Source organism: Podarcis tiliguerta (assembly GCF_965153285.1).
Source record: "Podarcis tiliguerta genome assembly, chromosome: 13".
Classification (NCBI taxonomy): domain Eukaryota; kingdom Metazoa; phylum Chordata; class Lepidosauria; order Squamata; family Lacertidae; genus Podarcis; species Podarcis tiliguerta.
In genome coordinates, this window is record NC_139546.1 from 28,275,448 (window position 1) to 28,299,646 (window position 24,199).

Genomic DNA, 24,199 nt, shown 5'->3' on the forward strand with positions numbered 1-24,199 from the left:
TTATTAGTTAAGATTGGTTACAATTAGCTAGTATGGACAGTTGGCTATAATTTGCTTTAGGTTGAATGGAACCCTGAAAGAAAGTACTGATAGAAGCATAGATTATTATTAAGTGGTTCAGAGATTCCCTATAAGAATTTGATTGGATTTATACTCAACACTATCATCCATGATCTGCCAATGTAAAATAATCTCTGCTTGTGTTTATCTTGTTATAATTTATTACTGAATATTTCTACCTTCACATTCCATTGAATAATAATCAGGCTTTGTCACAGTTCTATGGTCCTCTAAGACTGAATGCTGACCCTTTACATCAGCCTTTGCCAAACATTTGCCCTTCAAATGTTGTTGGAGTACTTTGTCATATGAAAATCACTGGTGCCATGGAAATCTTGGTGCATGTGATCAATTCAAGAAGATGTGCTGCAACTTATTCAGTTATCAATGAAATGAAGCAAGCAAGCAAACAAACAAACTGACATTTGATTAATATGATGTGGTCCTCCTTTATCAAATGATTTGTATCTGATTAGTGGCAGCTAATTTTAGTCACCCATTTTACACATAAGACTCATAGACTGGGAGGTTGGGAAAAGAAAAGAAAGTTCCCAGGTGAGAGCTAGGAGGATCTGTCCCCTTTTGTGAGAAACAAGGGTTAAGATCTACCTTTAAAACAGGTCTTTGTATTTCCCCCCCTCTTCTTTCTCTTTTTTGTTTCCCCTTTTAATTGTTTTTATTTAGATTAGCTTTGTTTTTATTGTGCTGTATGTTGGAACTTTTTGCTCTTTTTAAAAGACTTTCTCCCTAGCATATTATTTTTCTTTCTTTCACTGCAAAGTGGTGAGTACCTGTAGCATTGAAAAAGAGAGTAATGTTAGAAATATAGGAAGGCACCCCAGTAATTAAGTAATTAGGGCCTTCCAATGCTAATACATACACATAGCATGGATTTCTTCCAGGGACACAAAAATGCCAACGTAACTCAGAGGTTTTCAACATATTTAGGTCCATGGCTCCCTTGAGTATCTACATTCATTCTGTGGCATGCCTGTGGGGCTCAGTATCCCAGTTATGTCACCCCTTGCCTGCAGAGCAGGCAGCCCCTCACCCCTTTTCAAAAACCCTCCCTTGGAATGTGTTCCCTCAACCTCCTCTTCTCTCCCCTCTCCTTAGGAGTCATCTGGGCAGCCACTGCTGCCTCCCCCCACCCCAAAGAGAGGTGCCTCCTCACACTGCCCCACAAGGGCCTGGGAAGCACCACCTGGCCAGCCCCTGAGGCGCCATTCACCTTGGGAGCTTGTAGCCAGGGCTGCTGCAACAAACAGTTGTGAAAGCCTTTCAGAGTCAGAGGTACGAGACGGCATCAGAGGAGAGAGGAAAGAGGGATGGAAGCCATGGTTGCCCATGACATGCCTGACCATCATTCAAGGCAGCCCAGGGTGCCATGGCACACTGGTTGAAAACCACTGACATAAGGATAGCATTGTATCAAACTGTTGCACCAGAAACATGCTTGTAAAACATTGCTCTCTTTTGTAAATCCTGAGGTTTTGTCTCTCTATCTAGCTCCATTCGCATTTGAGGAAAGTCCATTTCAACAACAGTTCTGGGGAGGAGATATTTTTAAATGAAAACATGGAATTGTCAATGGGATATGACATTGTTAACATGGTTACTTTCCCAAATAACACTTTCAGGAAAGTGAAAGTGGGTAGGATAAATTCCCAGGTTTCCTCAGACCAGCCAGTTAACATTGAGGAACATACTATTACATGGCCCAACAAATTCAACCAGGTTGGTACTCCACATTTAATTACCTTCAGTCTTGCTTCTTCTTTTCCAATCTATGCTAAGTAGCTATGACTGTATGTTAAAAGTTGCTTACATGTTTTTTGTCCAAGAGACCTTTGTGAGCATAATTCAGTAGCTTCTGGGTCTTTAATTTTTGTTTTCTTAAAATCTATTGTACTAATAAGGGAAATAAGGAATTGTTTAATTCTGGAGAATTCTAATAAATTGCCCGCATAGCTGGAGTTTCTCCAATTGTGACATATTGGAAATAAGTTATTGTAAAAATATGGGTCATTGAAGGTTGAAACTGAACTCAGGCAAGGATAAAAAATGAGGAGAATTACAGTAATAATGTAAAATGATCTCAAACTTAGAAATTCTCAAAAATGCTTCTCAAAGAAATGTAATATAGACTTATATAAAATATTCTAAAGATGATATGTAAGTGATAGTGGTAAATTTTTTTTTTATTTTTTTATTTTTTATTTAAAATGCAACTCTGGGTTATTTGTGGGGCATAGAAATTCGTTCATATTTTTTTCCAAACTATAGTCTGGCCCACCATAAGGTCTGAGGGACAGTGGACCACCCCCCTGCTGAAAGTTTGCTCACCCCTGTTTTAATGGCACCAAACCCTCAAACATTTACCCCAATCCAAACAACATGTTAGCAATGCCAATGCCCAGAAGCAGATATCTTCTTCTATTTTTATTTGTTTTTAAAATCCAAAATCTCCAAGTAGGAGATTTGTAAAAACATTGTAAAAACTATTAATAATATCGCTGATTTTTTTTCACACTTACAAGCATCACTGAAATTAAAATACAACAAAAACCAGTCAAAATCAATAACTTCAGATGAATTAAATTAAACTGTGTTACCTTGCATTTATGATTAGACATTGCCTCCTTCTATGTGCACTGAAAAATGCCATCCTGGATACCACAAAAAAGTCCGTGATGGAGAACCACCTTGTTGCCATGACTGTTTCCAGTGTCCAGAAGGGACCATTTCAAACCAGACAGGTATGGGATTTTCCATTATATGTCATCTGTTGTTTGGGACTTTCTTTATATAATTCAAATGTATGCTGGGAGCACATCTCATTATCATGGCCTTTTAGATATATATTTTCAAGACCTGCCATATTCCTTTGACTGTAATTTTTTTAAGTGTTTTTAATTCATATTTAAAATTGCTGTAGTCTGTCCTGGGAGCTTATGGTGATGTAAAAGTAAGTATTATAACAACAGCAGCAACTGTGCACACTGCTCCCCCACAATCCCCAATGTGGGATCCTGATCCCAGGGCTGAGATTGGGCTGACCTGAACTTAATCTATCCAGAGAGCACGTGCTCCTACCTGAATCTGACCCTGAATCAAATGGGGGGGGGTCAATATTTGTTAAGCATTTCTATAACCCAAGGGTTCAATCATGTGAGGTACAGGGAATCCTTTGAACCTGTATTCCCTGCAAGGTTTTTACAAAGGAATTTCCTGCAAGATTGAATACTGACTCTTCCACTATGTACATACCTGGCCACTAGGCTTCCTTATCTCCCTTTCCCAAGATGTTGTTGGCACAGCAACTGCCTTGGCCTATCAAATACTGCAATGCAGCCTTCACAGCTGAGCCTAGGCTGAGCTTGGGCTATGCTAGTTGTGGCTCCCTGCTTACTTTTCCCCAGCCAGGACTCAGCTCCACCTGCATTACTGACTTCATTTGCAGCCCAGCTTTGGATGATGGAAGGACTGAGCAGTTGCTGTGGTATTGCAACCTTGGATGGACTGTGAGGAAGACTGGAAGGGCGGTATTAGGGGATGGAGAGTTGGGAGTCAATCCTGCAAAATGTGCCTTTGCTTAACTACTCCTTGTGGAAGGAGATGCCTGCAGCTCAACACACTGCCACCTCACAGCAACAGAGTGCTCCAGGTAGTACAACTCACTTGGGGCAAACCAGGGTTCTATCAATCCAACTCAGCCCAAGCCAGAATTCGCACTATTTGTTTTGGAATGTGGGCGTTTCCAAATCCAGTGCCCATCATCAACAAATGCAAAAACAATAACCACTACAGTAGCAACAGAAGTTTATTTCCTCCCAAAGTCTGCAGGGCTTGGGACAATTGATATGGCAGAAGGAACTTCAACAAAGGTACCAGGTTCTGCAGAGCTTTTACTTGTTAAGTTGAACAAAATCCTTGTTCCACAAAGAGTATCCAACTATCACCAGTCATTTTTTTAAAAAAAGTTTGCCTAGTTTGTAGATGAAGCCAGAAACAAAATAGGAACTAAGCCATAGGAACTATGTGATGCCTCTGGAAGTTATATAAACCTGTTACACTGAAAGTCTAATTGCTTCCTACAGATGCACGTAAGTGTGAAAAATGTCCGGAACATGAATATCCCAACAAAAATAAGAACAAATGTATTCCGAAAGCCACAAGCTTCCTGGTCTACAACGAATTTTTAGGCATCAGTTTGACTTCTGCTGCACTTTCTCTCGCTCTTATTGCAGCCCTGGTACTTGGAATATTTATTAGACACCAGAATACCCCCATTGTCAAAGCCAACAACCGGGACCTTACCTACCTTCTGCTAATCTCCCTTTTGCTCTGCTTCCTTTGCTCCTTGCTGTTCATTGGACGACCCAGCAAGGTGACCTGCCTTCTTCGACAAGCAGCATTTGGAAACATCTTTTCTCTTGCACTTTCCTGTGTCCTGGCTAAGACCATCATTGTGGTGGTGGCATTCATGGCAACAAGGCCTGGAAGCAAGATGAGGAAATGGGTGGGCAAGAGGCTCTCAAACTACATTATCTTTCTTTGCTCTCTTATTCAAATTGGTATCTGTGCCATTTGGCTAGGTACCTCTCCACCTTTCCCTGATCTTGATATGACTACACAGCCTAAGGAGATTGTTGTAAAATGTAATGAGGGCACCGGCGCCATGTTTTACACGGTCCTGGGCTACATAGGCTTTCAGGCCAGTGTCAGCTTCACAGCGGCCTTCCTAGCCAGGAAACTGCCTGACAGTTTCAATGAAGCCAAGTTTATCACCTTCAGCATGTTGGTCTTCTGCAGTGTCTGGATATCTTTCATTCCAGCCTATCTGAGTACCAAAGGCAAATACATGGTGGCTGTGGAGATCTTTTCTATTCTGGCCTCAGGTGCTGGGTTGCTGGGATGCATATTTGTCCCTAAAATGTACATCATTATTTTGAAGCCAGAAATGAACACTAGGGACCAATTCTTTAAGAAAAAAGAATTTCACTAAACCACAGAGAAGATTATTTTGAAGAGATACCAGCAATGAGCAACAAGTCAGGAAGACATAGCCCAGAAGTGGACTATATATTGTATGTGCTAAGTTGCATAATGTCCAGGACACCCTATGTTCCTATCTGAGAATAATAAACTGTGAAAGCACCAACATGTATTTCATTTCATTTTCAGTGCCATACTTCCTGACTATCTGCTTATTGGCTAAATTAACTAAATATTTATCTCATTAAATGGAATCTATGACTGGATTCAATAGGGAATATTTGGTACTGTGGAGGGAGACATTCAATGTTCAAATACTATCTCCACTCACATCTACGATATTTTTTATTAGCCTAAAACTACACTGCAGAGATGGAGAAGATACGGAAGGTGACAATTAAATAGCTGCATCTTCCTTGGTCATATACCTCATGAGAAATGTACCTGTGAAGGCAGGCCCCTTTAATTCCAGGAACAGGCACTGCTTTTGCTGAAAACTGAAGCAGATAGAGTGGTATTCAGAGTGGATCCCTATAGTTAATAGACAAGAATAACATGTTCATTAATTTCTGTGGGTTTACTCCGAGTACACCACCATTAATTTAATAAATTCATTTATTATGAACTCTTTTCCTTTCTGAGGAAAATCAAAGGTGTCTAACAATATTATAGTATTAGAGCAGATTAATAACCAACATAAACAAACATTTCAATACAGAATTGCAGGGTGAGGCTGCAATCCTAACCCCATTTATTATTTTTGTAGTAAAAAAAGGAGGAAGGAGTAAAAGAGGTTGAAGGTGATAATGAGGGTTCCAAAAGAAGAAGAAGAAGAAGAAGAAGAAGAAGAAGAAGAAGAAGAAGAAGGGAGTAAGATACATGGGAACAGGGTTGTAGATGAAATCAGGGGTACAAAAAGGGCTGCAGAATTTGAGGGGATGTCGGCTTCATAATGGGGTGCAAGGGGAAAAGTATGCTTAGTAGTTGCAATGTGTGGGAGGAGGAAAGTGCAAGGTGGTTTCCATGGAGCTGCACGTGGCAGGTTGTAGAAAATGAGAGGGGCCAGGTGAAGCTGAAAATACAAGTGCAAAACTGAGTTACAGAATAGAAGAGAGAAGCTGGGGCAATATTTTTACTTGGGCAGAGATTTCAGCAAGTAGAATGTTTTGGTGGGGGGTGTTGGCAAGTGAGCTAAAGCAAGCAGAGTCCCCTTAGATAACGAGTAATGGCCAAACAGAATCCTCAAAGCAGATTTAATTGGAACAATCTATTAATTGTAGCTCTCTCTTTTAAATAACTAAATAAAACAAACCACTGATTTGCCAGCAATATAATTAGCAGGAAAACTAGGCCAACTAATGAAATCCACAAAGGACTTGGCCTCAAGAGTTGAAAAGTAGTTGATAAAATGCCCTGTTTGCAGCACTGATTCTTCTGTTAAAGAGCAAAATTCATAGGTGAGATATTGTTTATTGTGAATTATAGTTTCCTAGCATCTTTAGAATCATTTGAAAAATGCAAATAATTCCATTTCCATATTTTTTCTCATTTATGTCCCCTTCCTTTTCTTCCAAGTCTACTGCATGGACAAAAGATATCAAAGAAAAAACAATGGAAAATAGCACCTCAGTGAATGCATTTATTTTACTGGGTTTTTCTAATGTTTCAGATTTCAAACTCCTTTTCTTTGTAGTGTTCCTGTGCATCTACCTTGTCACTGTATTTGGCAACGTCATCATCATTGTCATCATTAGTGTTGATGCTGCCCTCCACACTCCCATGTACTTCTTCCTCAGGAACTTGTCTTTCCTGGAGATCTGCTATACTTCAGTCACAATCCCCAAGTTGCTTGAGAACACTGTCGCTCTGGACAAAACCATATCTTTACGTGCATGTGCCACTCAAATGTATTTTTTCCTCTTCTTTGGTGCCACTGAGTGCTGTCTGCTAGCCATCATGGCATATGATCGCTACATCGCTATATGCAATCCACTGCGCTACCCGGTAATTATGAGAAAGAGAGCATGTGTCCATTTCGCTGCCTTTTCTTGGGCTTGTGGCTGTCTGGTGGCTGTGGGTCATACCACCTTCATTTTCCACCTGCCCTTCTGTGACTCCAAGGTCATCAACCATTTCTTTTGTGAAATCCAGCCAGTGCTAAAACTAGTGTGTGGGGACACATACTGGAACGAAATCCAAATCATTGTAGCTGCTGCATTTGTAATCCTGATGCCTTTCATGCTGATCCTTATGTCTTATTTCCACATCATTTCTACTATCTTGAGGATGAAATCAGCCCAGAGCCGCCAGAAGGCCTTCTCCACCTGCTCCTCACACCTTGTTGTTGTCTCCTTGTTTTATGGGACGGCCATTTTTATATACATACGCCCCAAATCTAGCTACTCTCTGAATGTGGATAAGCTTCTCTCTCTCTTCTATTCTGTTATTACTCCCATACTGAATCCAATTATCTACAGTCTGAGGAACAAAGAAGTGAAAGGAGCTCTCAGGAAGACAGTGTTGAAACTAATCCCGTCCAACTGATATCCTTGTTTTAAAAGCAGAGAGTTGTCTATGAGACACTGTCAGCCTGTGCAAAAATTAAAGGCTTGTGATAGAGTTCATAACAGTAATTGCTATAATATTTAATTGCATGATCATATTATTTCTTTTTATTACTAACTGTGGAACATTAAAATGTACAACACCAATAGTACGGTAACAATAGACTTGCAAGATAATCTGAATCTATATAGCACAATTTTGCTCTGAAGAACAGCTGGCTCTGAAGATGTTCCTTGAGGACCATCTTGGAACCATATGTAAGTAAATTTAAGATTTTCAGAGGAAAAGTGGTGTGTAAATGTGACTAATAGAAAAATATTACAATATTCTTTTGACAGCTATTTCATTTTACTAGGAATTTAGAAAAAATGTTGTTCCTCTAACCCCACCTAATACTCACAAGTAGAGGACTAAAGGTACTTTAAGAATATTTCAATTGCCATAGAAACCCCAAAAGCTGTTTATAGAATCACTTTCCATATGTAGCTGTGTGAATGTTCCCAGATGCAAGAAAGCTGAAAATGATTTTCTTGAAGTTCTCTTAATTTTGATCTCTCACCCTATATAGAATTTTCCATTACACAAAGTATGTGTTTAATTGTGTATCCATGCATTGACTGTTACTATTGGATAGCATCAGTTGTGAATTAACAGGTTCTTGGCTAATAAAGAGTGATGGATAAATTGGAACCACTGAGTTCTTGATCACTGCCATCATATCTGCCCCAAAACATACATATACCACTACTTCAGTGGCTGTTCTACTTCCGCACTTTATTTCAATATAATCACATTTTTCCATAGAGACATTATTCCCTATTTATTTTAAATAATGTTAACATTCATTTAGAGTTTGTGGTCAAGACTGCCTTCAGTCTTTTACAGTCTGGTAACAATGTGGTCTGTGATGAAAATACAGAGTTAAATCTCAGCTTCCCTGTACAACCATCAAGCATTATTATTATTTTTAGCAGGTGCCAAAAAGAATACAGTGAAAACACCTGCTAGATATCCACAGACAATTATAAATGGCCTTTAGTAAATGTCTGGTTATATTTTTTAAATTATAAAACTGTTGTGCAGCACAGAGACCTCCAAAAGTAAAAGATTTTAAAAATATGATTAACTCCCTTATAATTATCACAAATGTGGTGAGTGAGGTTTTCTTAATTTCAAAGCTCCAGGGATTTCTTGATACAACTTCCGAATTGTAAATAATAGACAGAATATCAATTGAAAATAATAGTTATTAAGGCCATGACATCTGTTATTAGTAATTGCTCTTTGCCCTTGAAATGCAAGGATGAGCATGAAAGGGCTCCACCAAAATGAGGGTGAATAATGTCAGATCAGATGCTTAGGTCTACAAAGTGGAGTATAGTTTCAGCTGTTTGTACATATGAATGGATGAATGATTGAGTCATTGACTAAACTGCAGGGATCCAAAATGCTGTTCTTGCTTCTGCTCCTTCTGTTGCTGCCACAGGCTATCAGTGACAACTTCAAGGGGAGCCATGGAGGACACAACAATTGCTACTTTGATTATTATAACCCTAAAAAGCATGTCATTGGGGGAATTTTATCATTGCATGATAGTATTTATTCATATGAGAACTTCACGAATATACCTGCGTGTTTCAAGAAAAATGTGTTTCAGTAAGTCTGTGCTTTATTTGAATGTAGGGCAAATATGTAAATTCCAAGTTTGATGCCATAGTAACAGCATTGAGTAACTTTTATCTCTTCATACTCCCACACCAAAAGAAGAGTCCTTTGAGATTTTGCCTAAGGGTATGCAGTGGAAGACAGGAGTGCCTGGCGTGCTCTGGTCCATGGGGTCACAAAGAGTCGGACACAAATAAACGACTAAACAACAACATGCAAGGAAATGTGATACAGTAACTCTACTTTATTAGGTTATGGAGCAATCAGAAGGATTCAAACATGATTGTCACAGTAACAGTGCCAAGTAACTAAATCTAAGGGATAATAAGGCGTTGAGAAATAATTTCTTAAATCTACCCTGCCCCGAGATTGGATAGTTCATGCTAACCAGTGTGGAAGAGTGCAGGCACATTGTGATAATTGTACACACTGCAAAGTGACTGATGTCTATGCATCCAGATTGCATTTCAACTCATGTTCATCACATAACTTCCAGAGGAATATTTACTTTTGCTTGTTGCAGCAGCAGCAGCAGCAGCAGCGAGTCCTAGTTCATTTAAAGACTAACATTTATTCTGGCCTAAGTTTTCATGAACTAAAATTCATGTTCACTTCAATTGGTTGAACCCAAGGCAGCATATAAAGGCACAGTGGCTTTATGACTGCTCTGTAGCTGAGCAATGATTTCCCTTGAAACTGTTTATTCTTCAGGCCCTCAATCCTGACACTGAGGCTGGATCTCGACACATCAAAAAACCATTTCTGGAAAACACATTTTGAACCTTGTAATGGGAAATCACATTGCCGAAAGGCCAAACTCTACATCGCCATATGGTGTCACAGTGGTATAACACATTTAAAATGATTTTTTAAAACTAATGTAGCTGAGTCCTGTGTGTTAGCTTTTTTAAAATAAATAAATGCTTTCAGGCAAAGTAACTGAAAACCATTCTCTTCTAGCTGTCAAGATTTAAGCCAATAGAAAGTTAAGCCAACTAATGTTTGATTTTTGTTTAACTGTACTGTTTTTCTGATTTCTCCTGGATTTCAAAAGCTATAACAATGAACAAATAATCCTGAAATTATTTCCTTTTAGGCCGCTGCTGAAGCGCTTCCAACATGTGCTTGCTATTGTTTTTGCTATTGATGAGATCAACAAGAACCCAAAACTCTTACCCAATGTTACCTTGGGGTTCCACATCTATGACAATTTCAACCTTCAAATGATGAGCTATGATATCATCCTGAGCCTTTTGTCTTCACAAAAAGAAAGTTTCCCTAATTTCAAGTGTGGGAAGAAACCCCAGATTTCAGCAATTGTTGGAGGGCTAACATCTGACACTTCCATGCAGATAGCCAACGTCTTAGGCCTTTATAAGATTCCCCAGGTAGGAATGTGTGTAGGGGACATTAAATCATATTCGTCCAAGGAAAGCAGGGAGGAATGCTCATTGAATCTGTGTAACAGTTGAAGATCAATACAAACACCATGTGCTGCTATCTAGGCCTGAAAGTTTCAGTGCTCCTTTTTCTTCTTGGCCTTTTTTGTTTTCCCCTTTCTTTTTGTGGAGTGGGTGGGTCTATCAAGTCCTGACAGACTTTAAAAGTTACATTGTATACCGAATATTTGATTTACTTGTTTGTTCAGGATAGACAAGCTGAGTTCCCAGTTGAGTTCTGCATGTCCTCAGATTGAGGGGGAAATAGCCATTTTCTGTTATTTCATATGCACACACTGGTGCTGATGCTGTCTAACAGCAACTTTATGCAGGTGAAAACACCTGAAGCTTTTTTCTGCCACTATTTCTGTGATATGAAATGAATGAGCCCCCCTGCTACAAAGGAAGCAGAGAAATCCTTTTTAGGCTGGGGAAATAAATGTAAGGGCACAGCAGCTGGCTTGAACTATGGCGACTTGATTAATTCCAAGCATAAGCAGAACCTGCAGAGGGAAACAATCTGTCTGTTCCACATGGTGTTCCATCAGATCCTTCTTCCCATCTCTTCCTAGGGGACTGCAAAAACACTCCTTAGGTCAACCAGGAATGCAACCCTGAGAAGCAATGTTGTTTCAGGTGTAGATATGTCCACCAATGTCAAGAGTATTAACTTGATATTACAACTGATGGTGTTACCAGACCATCACCACCATTTTATTCTTCCTTTTGAAAAATTGTATTTTCAGTCCCAACCCTCTTCTATTTAAAATTTGAGATATGGCAGTGACAAACACTGTCTGAAGGCTTTCAGCTGGAAAACGATATTCATTGAGCCATTCATTCTTCATCTGCATGTCCTCAAAATGAGGGGAAAATAGACATTTTCTGTTATTTCAGAATTGGTCAATATTTATATTTTTTCCTTAAGAAGTTTTTAACATATTGAATGAAGAGAGATAATAATTCAAATATGATGAAGGAGCTGCTGCACGTTAGAGTGGCTTTGAAATAAGAATTTGGATAGAAATTATAATCTTCATGTGAAAAGTAGCAATTTTTAAATTCCACCATACCCTATTGATAATTCAGAAGGCATCGCAGCAGAGATTGCTGGAGGAGATGGGTCATTGGCCTCCATTTTTCCATGTTTGCTCTTATCTCTTTACTTAGTGTCTCCCCATTCATACTAAAAAGGAAGATTAGCAGACGAGTAGAAAGATAAGAAGAGAAAGTTAAAAAGGAGTCTGGCAAGTCCTTCTTATCTGCTTTTTCAGAAGAATATTTTTCTGTGAAAAATTCAAACTTATACTAAGAAAGAACCTGTTTTACTGGGACTAGTTTTGTGTGTGGTTAAGCTCTTGTGTCTTTTTCAGAACTGCAAAAAATAAAAAATAAAAAACCATTATGTTCTTTCTTACATAGCTCAGTTATAGTTCAGTTCACCCAGCACTAAAGGATAAACCTCAGTTCCCCTTTTTCTACCAAATGGTTCCAAATGAAGTCTCTCAGGATGAAGGAATAGTGCACTTGATAAAATATTTTGGATGGACATGGGTTGGACTCATTGTATCCGATGATGATAATGGGGCTGAGTTTGCACTACGCTTGAAATCAGTGTTCAGTAGGAATTACATCTGCATCGCTTTTGCAGAAAAGGTACCACATGTCGCCTTCAGTGGAGTGGATGAATATGGATATAAATTTCATTATAAAGAAGAGGATTTGTTTGCCCTTAGCGTGACCACAGCCAATGTGATCATTGCATATGGAGACACTTATGCTATGAAGGTTTTTCAGTTAACATTATATCTACATCAACCATTCAAGAAGACACCCTTAAAGAAAGTTTGGATCATTCCAGCTCAGTGGGACTTGACCTCAGCCTTTTTTCTAAAAGAGTGGGATTTCAAAATCTTCCATGGTTCCTTGTCCATGGCAATCCACAGAAAGGAGGTACCAGGATTCTGGAGCTTTCTCCAGAACTTCAATCCTTACCAGCACCAAAATGACCTTTTTATCCAACAATTCTGGTATGCTATGTTTCAGTGTTCAATTTCAAATTCATTTGCGGCTGAAGTAAATATCAATCTCTGTTCTGGGGAGGAAATGCTGGAGCATCTTCCAAATACTATATTTGAAATGAGTATGTCTGGTGAGAGCTATGCTATCTATAATGCCATCTATGCTATGGCACATTCTTTACATGTCGTGTACTCTTCTAGAAGGGTGTTGATGGGAGAAGCACTCAGATTGGACCTTTGGAGAATGGAACAATGGGAGGTAATGTTAGATGAGATAACCTCAAGTTATTTGCAAAGGTGTGCTGGATCTTGTATTTGCATTTTACAGATGGGCTAAAAAATTAGACACTCAATTGTGTACTCATGTTATGTTGTGTAGGCTGCCCTGTACACCTTATGAAGCCTTCCATGTATTTTACTGATGCTCTTTTTAGTATACATAACTATTTACAATCTATTACAATTAAAACTATTACAATTGAGACAATCGTGGAACTCAGTAGGACATACTGTGGTACCTCAGGTTATATATGCTTCAGGTTACATACGCTTCAGGTTACAGAACTAATACAGAAATAGTGCTTCAGGTTAAGAACTTTGCTTCAGGATGAGAACAGAAATCGTGCTCTGGCAGCGCGCGGCAGCAGGAGGCCCCATTAGCTAAAGTGGTGCTTCAGGTTAAGAACAGTTTCAGGTTAAGAAAGGACCTCCGGAACAAATTAAGTAATTAACCTGAGGTACCACTGTACTTTCATTGGTCATCCCTTTTTATTATTCTGCTCCTTCTCCCTCTTCCCTCCTTGTGTTTTGCAAAGCTCTGTGTCTCCATTTTCATTTTATTTCCTTTCTCTATTTTCATTTTATTTCCTGGAAGCAAGAGTCAATAGTGAGCACTAGTGAGGAAGAATACTAGGTTTCACTTTCACCTGGAAAATGCTAGTAGAGTAGATTTATTCAACACCCAAGGAAAAATGTTGAACTCATTCTAGGGTGTGTGTGTTTTTTAATTAATTGATTTATGAATACACAATTAAAAAGCAGCACTGAAAAATTGTGTCATCTTTGCAATTTAGGGAAGAACACAACTCATTAATAGTTAGACCATTCCTCCCTGCCATCAAACATGCATTTCGACATGAAAACTTAATTATTGTAAGCACTGAAATTTATGCATCGCCTTGCCAGGAACATGCTTGCAAACATTTTCTCTATTTGGTAAATTCTGAAGCTCTGCATTTTCATCTAGCTTCACACTTTTTTGAGAAAGATCCGTTTTAACAACAGTGCTGGAGATGAAATATATTTCAATGAAAACTTGGAATCATCCATTGGATATGATATTCTTAACATGGTTACTTTCTCCAACAATTCTTTCACCAAAGTAAAAGTTGGAACAGTAGTTTCTCATGCTTCCTCAGATCAAAAAGTTTACATGAAGGAACGTGACATTATATGGCCCAACAAATTCAACCTGGTAGGTACTCCAGTGTGTAATACCTTCAGATTTGCATTTTCTTTTCCAATCATCTATTTTTGAAACTTGTCATTTTGTTTTAAAGGTTGCTGCACATTTTGTGTACATGTTCTTTTGAGGGGGAGATGGTTGTATGATCTACCCAGGATCTGGAAGGTTTTCTATGAGTTTTTGGAGATTTTCCTATCATAAATTTTGGCAATTTGGTTAAACCTTTGGTCAACTTCTGAAATTAGGAAAGCTGATGCAATCATATTTAGCATCCTAAGTGGTTCCCTGATATTTTGAGGTCTGTGTAATCATGTAACAGGAAGGGTTAGAGCACTTTTGTTGGAAAACCTGTGAAGTGTACAACTAAACAAAGGCTGCAACCCACTTCAGGGTACAATGTCTGCTGATGGTGGAAAAATATATATAGAAGCCTTTACCACAGCCGTTGCTTCACCATTTAATATATTGGGTTGTCTGGAATAACTAAAAATGTCCCCTGGTTTTCTGATAAAGTAGTAGAAGCTAGCCAATGTAATGAATAAAAGAAGTATTTAATAGCTACTGTATTTTTCACTCTATAGGACGCACCAGACGATAAGGGGGGGGGGGAGGAAACTAGAAGAAAAAAATTCTGAACCCCAGAAACCAGAACAGCAAGAGGGATCTGGCTTCTGGGATAGCCTCTTGCTGTTCTGGCTTCGGGAACAGACTATGAAGCCTCCGCAGGGCAGCGGGGTGAAGTCTGCCCTGAGGAGGCTTTGCGCAGCCATCCCCAAGCTAGAACAGCACTCCATCTCTCTGTTCTGGCTTCGGGGACAGCCTTTGAAGCCTTTGAAGCCTCCGCAAGGCAGTGGGGTGCCTTCACCCCGCTGCCCTGCGGAGGCTTTGCACAGCCATCCCCAAGCTAGAACAGAGAGATGGAGCGCTGCACAGCACTCCGTCTCCCTGTACTGGCTTTGGGCTTAGTCGTGCAGCCTGCATTCGCTCCATAAGATGCACACACATTTCCCCTTATTTTTTAGAAGGGAAAGAGTGCATCCTATAGAGCGAAAAATACGGTATGTTAATTAGGGAAGGTGTGATTACATTCCATCTGAAAAATGTGATAGCACTGACTTCAGAATGTATGTGGCAACTTTCAGATGAGTGTCAGCTTACCTTAAAAGATGTGGCATGTGAGTTCCCCACCCCTTTTTAACAAGAAGAAAAGCTAAAGTGTTGACTAACTCTCCCTCTGTTGCCCTTTGGAATTTGAGATATTTGAACACAGTGTTTATCATGACCAGTCTTATTTAGTTACCTATTTGGACATTTGGACAGCCTGCATGAATCAATACTTTTGAATTTGGATTGATGGAGTATTCCGCCCATTGGTGATGTCAATGACAATGTTATTATCACTTTTTTATTTTTCTTATATAGAAAGAAAGAAATTATAGAGAGAATACAAAATGTTAATTCTGTTATAACAGGCACTGGAAACCTCAGATCGGAGGGCTGAATGTGATTCCTGGGGCCTTATTGCACTTGTTGTCCACCCTCCTATAAAAATATTGACATGCTTTAATACATTACAACATTCATTCACACCTAGCATTTTCTGCTACGTTGGAATTGGTATATTTTGCACAAGTCTGTGATCTATTTTATCATTCACTAATGCAGAAATATACTGTATGTATTTACACATTTCTTTACATAACACACAATAGATATGTACGTCTCAGCCATCAACTGGTATTTATAGATCAATGACTTTCCCTGCATGTTCCCCTCTGAAGTTAATGAATTTAAAGCACCCTTTTAGTCTCTTGCAGCAAAACCAACAAAGAGTCTTGAGATACATTAAAGGCAAAGTGAATGATGTGAATAGGAAATTTTATATCTATACAGTGGTACCTTGGGTTACATATGCTTCAGGTTACATACGCTTCAGGTTACAGACTCCGCTAACCCAGAAATATTACCTCGGGTTAAGAACTTTGCTTCAGGATGAGAACAGAAATCGTGCAGTGGTGGCGCAGCCGCAGCAGGAGGCCCCATTAGCTAAAGTGGTGCTTCAGGTTAAGAACAGTTTCAAGTTAAGAACGGACCTCCAGAACGAATTAAGTTCTTAACCCGAGGTACTACTATATATGCCAGGGCTTTTACGGGGTGGGTGGATAAACAAAGTTTAAACCATTGAATCAAAATCTAATTATATTGATTTAAACTGCATTCCCTTGTATTTTTTGTTAGACAGTACCACATTCTTTATGCAGTGAAAGATGTCATCTTGGATATCACAGAAAAGTCCGTGAAGGAGAACAATCTTGCTGCTATGATTGTTTCAAATGTGCAGACGGGACAATTTCAAACCAAGTGGGTACGTGATTCAAAAATCTCTACATTCTAATTTCTGAAAGAAACTGCATCTAGTATTCTTTTCAAATAGTCGTGCCATTCTCCATTATTTCATCTTCTCATTTAATACTCAAGGTGCTATCTGTAACCAACAGGAAAACCAAATAGTGCCCCAGAGTTAGATCTGAAAGCATATCAGGCCAACATATTGCTGAAGCTCAGCAAAACTGGCTTTGGTTTGCAGCTGGATTGGTGAACAGCTGCACTTAGGGTTTCATGATGTGATGAATGTGTGTTATGAATTCCAGAAAACAAATGCATGGATTTTATTTTACTGGTACAAGGTCAGTTAAAATAAACATTTAATTGAGTGGCAGGAACAAGATTTGGAATTTAAGGGACCACAAATTATTTTGTGCATTTTCATCCTATAGGAAATTGCCATTGGGGAAAAAAATAATTACCCTGCACTTCAAAACAGTTTAGTGTCAGATTGACAGTAAAGTATACAACTGGATAACGTAGGATATTACCTGTTCAAGGGTAGGATTGCCATATGTCCAGGATTTCCTGGACATGTCTTCTTTTTGGGCACCAGCACATCCATGTAGGTGTATTTTATCATTTTACCCAAAATGTCTGGGTTTATTTAACTCTTTACCTATTTATCTCTTTACCTATTTATCGATTAAAATAAATGCGCCAGCTGCCAGCGCTGTCAAGAAAGGAGAATCAGGCGCAGGTGTGAAACTTGGAGAGGGAGGGCAGGAAAGTGTACGGGAGTGGGCAGAGCTCGGGGGGGGGGGGCATAGTATTGCATGCACGCTTGGAGTGTGCTCAGCCCCCCAGGTCACCTTGTGGGTTATGTCCCTTGCAGGCAGGTCACTGATTGCCCGCTCATCCCACCACTGCTGATCACTCGCTCACTAATCCCGCTGTCGCCAATTGCCTCTTGCCCACCCATTCACCCAACCTCCTGCCTCGTATCACGGCCAACCTACAAATGTGTAAGGGTTTTTGCTTTCTTTTTTAAAAATATGGCAACCCTATTCAAGGATGATACTTCTACAACAGCTCTGTGCTGGTTTTGATCCATTAATCCAGGGATGGCTCTCTATATGTTGTTGGACTGCAACTTCCATCAGCAGTAACTATATGGTAAATGGTCAGGAATGGTTGAAGCTGTAATTCAATTAAGAAAAGATGGAAGGCAACAGGCTCCCCCTACCTGCATTAATTCCACCATCCTTGTAAAGTGTTTTACTCATCTGAAAGCACTCTGTTTTGGTTTGGGTTGCTTTCAGATCAAGGAGTCACCAAAAAATAGAAAGCATGCAATCACATGGAGCAGGTTGGCCATATTACATAAGACATTTAAAAGAGGTATGTACCTGTTATTCAGACGGTATATATATTTCTTACAGATGCAGATAAGTGTGAAAAATGTCCAGAAGATGAACATCCAAACAACAATAAAAACAGATGTATCTCTAAAGTCATAACTTGTCTAGTCTATGATGACATTTTAGGAATCAATTTGGCTTCTGTGGCAGTTTGTTTTGCACTGTTCACAGTCCTGGTGCTTGGAACCTTCATCAAACACCAGAATACCCCCATTGTCAAAGCCAACAATCGGGACCTCACCTACCTTCTGCTAATCTCCCTTTTGCTCTGCTTCCTTTGCTCCTTGCTGTTCATTGGACGACCCAGCAAGGTGACCTGCCTTCTTCGACAAGCAGCATTTGGAAACATATTCTCTCTTGCACTTTCGTGTGTCCTGGCTAAGACCATCATTGTGGTTGTGGCATTTATGGCCACAAGGCCTGGAAGCAAGATGAGGAAATGGGTGGGGAAAAGACTATCCAGCTATTTTATCCTTTTTGGCTCTCTTGTTCAAGTTGGCATCTGTTCTGTCTGGCTATTCACTTCTCCTCCATTCCCAGACCTTGATATGATCACACAGCCTGAGGAGATTGTGCTGCAATGTAATGAAGGCTCAGATGCCATGTTTTACACGGTCCTGGGCTACATGGGCTTTCAGGCCAGTGTCAGCTTCACAGTGGCCTTCCTAGCCAGAAAACTGCCTGACAGTTTCAATGAAGCCAAGTTTATCACCTTCAGCATGTTGGTCTTCTGCAGTGTCTGGATATCTTTCATTCCAGCCTATCTGAGTACCAAAGGCAAATACATGGTGGCTGTGGAGATCTTCTCCATTCTGGCCTCGAGTGCTGGGTTGCTGGGATGCATATTTGTCCCTAAAATGTACATCATTATTTTGAAGCCAGAAATGAACACTAGGGACCAATTCTTTAAGAAAAAAGAATTTCATTAGGCTTGCCATATCTTGAAGAGCGAAAAAGGAGAACAGCCTGAGCCACTGCTATCCTGAGCCAGGGAAAGAGGTGTGCGGATGCACAGGGCTGTTGCTCCACCTGTGCACCTCTTTCCCCAGCTCAGGCTGGCAGTGGTTGCAGCATGCAGAACAGCTCCAAGCCCAAGCTCCAAGTCCAAGCCCAAGCTGCCCAAGCCTCCCGAGCCCGAGCCCCAACCCCCCAATATTTCCTTTAAAATGTAAAAATCCACCTGGAAGGGCATGTTGGACATGTCCACGTTTTCCTGGACACATTGCAACCCTAATTTTATTGAACCATCAAGAGAATTATTTTGCAGTGATTCCAGTTGCTTCCAGCAATGAGCAGCAAGTCAGCAAGACCAGAAGTGGACTATATAATGCTTTTGCTGAGCCTTATAACCTCCTATGTGCTTATCTGAGAATAATTAGCAGTTCAGAATAAAAACTGTGTGAGCAGCAAAATGCTTTTCATTTCATTTTCAGCGCCATACTTCCTGACTATCTACTTAATTGACAATTTATGTCTCATTAAATGGAATGTATGATTGGAACCAATGGGCCTTTGAAGTGAAAGGTACTGAGGAGGGGAGATATTCAATGTTAAAATACGATCTCCACCCACATCTGTGATATTGTTGGATCTCATTTTATATCAGCCAAAAACCACACTGTAGAGATGGAGAAGATACAGGAGATGACAATTAAATGGTTAGATCTTCCTTGGTCATCTACCTTATGAGAAAAGTGCTTGTGAAGGCAGGCCCCTTTAATTTCAGGAATAGGGACTGCTTTTGTGGAAAGCTGAAGCAGATAGGGTGGTATTCAATACTAGTTCTAATCAGAGTGGACCCCTTAAGTTAATAGACAAGACTAACATATTCATTCATTTACATGGGTTTACTCTGAGTACACTACCATTAATTTAATTAATTCATTTCTTATGTTTAACACTATTATCCTATTAGAGCAGATTTATAACCAATGTCGACAAACATTGCAATACAGGATTGCACGTTGAAACTTCAGTTGCAACCCCACTTACCTAAGAGTGAGCCACACTAAATCCAATTGTACTTACTTCTTAGAAGACATTATAATTATTACTATTACTATTACTGTTATTATTAATACCCCACCCATCTGCTTGGGTTTCCCCATCCACTCTGGGTGACTTACAACATATATAAAACATAGTAAAATATCAAACCTAAAAAAATCGCAATACAGGGATGCCTTCAGATGTCTTCTAAAAGTGATGTAGTTCTTTATCTCCTTGACATCTGAAGGGATGCTCCATAGGGAGGGCACCAGTACTGAGTAGGCCTTAGGAGTCCACTGTTAGGAGTCTGCTGAAAATCTCTTTAAATCTCTTTTAGAAACCCCAAAAAACAAGGGTGACAGGAGGGGAGCGCACCAACCAGCTGCTAGCATTGGCTGAGCAGAAGAAGGCAGAGGCTATAGAGGAAACATAAGGGAATAGCGCTGTCTTTTCACCGAGAATCAGGCTTCACCTCCGTAGGTGAGAGTCGGATGCCTACCATGTTTTCACCTTCAGTAGCTTGTTGGGACATCTCTGTTATTTCTCTCAATTTCTGAATGCCTTGTTTGGCTCCTGCACTCTTGTCTCCTACTCCTTTATCTGCTGCTGAACCTATACAGTGGTACCTTGGTCCTCAAACTTAACCTGTTCCAGAAGTCTGTTAGACTCCCAAAACTGTTCGAAAACCAAGGTGTGGCTTCCGATTGGCTGCAGGAGCTTCCGGCACTCAATCAGAAGCTGTTGAAGCTGCATCAGATGTTCGGCTTCCAAAAAACATTAACAAATTAGAACACTTTCTTCCGGATTTGCGACGTTCAGGAGCCAATTTGTTCAGGAGCCAAGCCATTCAGGAACCAAGGTACCACTTTACTGTTGAGCCTATACTGCTACTTGCCTGAATAAAGATCTATTTTACTCATAAGTAAAGTATTCTGTTGTTATATTTTGAGACAATGAGTATGGAGAGACAATGAAAGGGGAAAAGTGGTGTTTGAAAGCAACAAGAGACATCTGAATAGATTGGGAAGAAAACATTGGGTTAATCTTTGGGTTGTTTGGTTTTTTGAAAAGATAACCTATATTTGCTTGCCTAGATACTATTTTCTCATCATTAAAACACATGAATACATTTAATTCTCACTAGGCTAAATTGTTCAAAACCCAAGAGACATGCATTCTTGGAGATACTAATCCTACTAATAAGAATTGATATAGCAGCCAGTGCTCAGTGCTTTGGAATAAAAGGACACTGCTTATGATGATTTCTCCTATAGTTTATTTCATTGCATGTTGTAAACAACTGTTATAACATATCTGGATTCATTTACAATAGTCCTTATTTATGAATTTGTTTTTTGACAATAGACACAAAGGTCAAAAACAGACCCTGAACTCCAAGTGACAATTTTAAGCCTGTACAGTAAGTCTGTTGCATTTTTTGTTTCAGTGTGTTAATTTGGTTTGCAGTGACTCAGATCTCAGATCAGATCATTTTTATCATTATTGCTATTGTTCCCCCCCCCCATCAATATGTTTGTCCTTCATAGTCCAGTGAGATGGACTTATTTATTTATTTATAAATAATAAAATTAATCTAAATGTATCAGTAAATGTTAGGCATTCAAATTGCCTAAGGCTGAGAAACTCAGGATGCAGTCCAGCCAAAATAAGCGTATGGTTAACTTCCTCCTATTGAAATCTATGAACCAAGGAGAAGAACTATATTGTAATATATCCTGGGATGAGTGGGGTTAGAATCCAGCACTTGTCTGGCTGAGCTGAGGGGTTCCTAGCATAGCAAGGCTATGACAGCATAACTCCCCATTCCTGGCTTAGCTGGAGATACACTGCTGTATCTACCCCACCCCAGCTCGGCTGGAATCTAGCCAGGTGAGCCAAGCCCAGCAGATCTTAAGTCAGCATAAAAAGTGAAAAGGGTCATTCCAGGGCATTCCAGGACCAGTGGGGAGGCTAAATCCCAGGCCAGCTTGATCACATGACTTGGCAACCTTGCAAAAGTTAAGCTGGCAAATAGGGTGGTGTAATTTAAGTTTGGATCTGGTGAAACCTACACCAGTTTAACTTAAGCCTGGCTTACTTTATGTCAGTTTCTTGTGCATAGGATTGTTCCTAAAGACAACTTTAGTTTGATTATGTCACCCCAAATATTTTGTTTTAATTGCAACACATCACTTCTCCTAATAATAATATTCTGGTGTCTCAATAAACTTGCTTAGAATTCTATGCAGAATTCTATGCAGGTTTACTTGTAAAGTCCTATTCAGTTCAATGCACATGCCTTGAACGTGCACTGGATTGCAGCCTGAGAATATTATTAATAACAAACAAACCTGTCAACAATTCAACAAAAGTATCTTTGGACAGATTCTTCCTCCTTGACTCTCAACTTATTTGCATAAAATTTCAGCTACAGATTTTGTATCCCAGCCTTCAGTTATTGGGGAGGAGATAGAAATGAAAATGCTTCTTGCCAACGAAGATACAATAATACTGAAGTGCTACTGAAGAGTTTATTAATTAATTTTATTACAATTGTATACCCACTTTCAAAAAGAATTGTATTCCCACTTTCAAAAATAATTTCCTAAACTGTATTAATATTTTGCACTAGGTTAAACTTCATGGTATCTCCATGCTTCCATTAGAGGAATATAGGAAGCTGTCTTATACGGAGTCAAACTACTGGTCCATGTAGCTTAGTATTATATACACTGCCAGTCAGTGGCTACTTAGGTTTCAGACAGGATTCTTTTCCAGCACCACCTGGAGAGATCAGGAATTGAACCTGGGGCCTTCTGCATGCAGAGCAGATGCTCTACCATTGTGCAATGACTTCTCATAGAAATGTCACATCCAGAAATGTTGTTTGGTGATATTTACTGGGATTTTTTAAAAATAAGAAGACATGACATTGCAATACTGTTTGTTTGTTTGTTTGTTTGTTTGTTTGTTTCTTGTAGATGCAAGAATACTGGTTTGTGGAACCTCTGAACCATACCATAGTGACAACGTTCATTATTCTGGGCTTCCCTAATACTCGGAAGGTGGAAATTGCCCTCTTTTTTCTCTTCCTTGCTATGTACCTTCTTACAATGACTGGCAACATAATCATAATCATAACAGTTAAGACAGACAGCCACCTTCAAACCCCCATGTACTTCTTCCTGGGAAACCTCTCTTTCTTGGACATTGGCTATACATCTTCAACAGTCCCTAAGCTGCTGTCCATCTTGTTGATGGGGGTGCACACAATTTCCTTTGCTGCCTGTTTGCTACAGTCCTACTTCTTCTTTTTTCTTGGGACAGCTGAGTGCTTCCTCCTTGCAGTGATGGCCTACGACAGATATGTGGCCATATGCTATCCGCTCAGATATTCAACAATCATGAATAAAAGAGTGTGTGTGTTTCTCGTGGTTGCCTGCTGGGCAGGAGGCTGTCTGGCCCCTATGGTAGCTGCCATAGTGGTGGTGAATTTACCCTTTTGTGGCCCCAATGTGATAAACCATTTCTTTTGTGATATTCCACCATTACTAAAACTGGCTTGTGTAGACACATCTCTTACACAGAAGATTGTATTCTTCCTTTCTGCTATGGTGATTCTGAGCACGTTCCTGTCCACTGTTGTCTCCTATATATACATTAGTATAACCATATTGAGAATGCCTTCCTCACATGGGCGCCGCAAGGCTTTCTCCACTTGTGCCTCCCATCTTACTGTCGTTTCTTTGTATTATGGGACAGTGATCTTCATGTATGTAAGTCCAACAACCCGTTCATCTTTTGACCTGAACAAAATCATAGCTGTGGTGTACAGTGTAGTTACTCCAATGCTCAACCCTATGATCTACACGTTGAGGAATAAGGATATGAAAGCAGCATTGAAAAAAATAATCCTCAAAGTGCAGGTTGCTAAGAAGAAGTTTGATTTCCCCAGTGAATTCAGTCACTGAGAAAATTATGTCTGCAATGGTGAAAATGGAACATCATATGTACCGGACATGTGGATTTGCAACCAGGGATGGGCATATTAATCTATTTCTGCTCCATGTAACTTTAGCGTGTGTGTGATCCAACCCATCTCATTGCCACATCGGTCTACAGCTTCTTTTTAATCTAAATAGAAATATCCAATAAAATATGTTTGCATTCAGATTTTCACAACAAAATAATTTTTTTAAAAAAAATTCTCTCAAAACATGCATGTTATTTGTTGTTTGAGCAGAGAACTGT

General features: G+C 39.6%; 2 protein-coding genes across 2 annotated transcripts in view; both read left to right on the forward strand.

Annotated features, from left to right (window-relative positions):
• Positions 1 to 24,199, forward strand: part of LOC310662094 (vomeronasal type-2 receptor 26-like) — a gene marked incomplete at both ends in the record, with an annotated part of 371,804 nt that overhangs the window by 2,920 nt on the left and 344,685 nt on the right. The window contains 2 exons of the mRNA XM_083408863.1: positions 1,701 to 1,714; positions 2,693 to 2,819. Coding sequence (XP_083264989.1) covers positions 1,701 to 1,714; positions 2,693 to 2,819 — 141 coding nt within the window. The remainder of the gene's footprint in view (positions 1 to 1,700; positions 1,715 to 2,692; positions 2,820 to 24,199) is intronic.
• LOC310662502 (uncharacterized protein) lies at positions 6,670 to 23,919 on the forward strand (the record flags this gene model as incomplete). The annotated part of the gene is made up of 6 exons (XM_083409438.1): positions 6,670 to 7,592; positions 10,385 to 10,676; positions 12,150 to 13,007; positions 13,995 to 14,222; positions 16,456 to 16,578; positions 22,930 to 23,919. The coding sequence occupies 6 exons, from the start codon at positions 6,670 to 6,672 to the stop codon at positions 23,917 to 23,919; spliced, it is 3,414 nt and encodes a 1,137-aa protein (XP_083265564.1).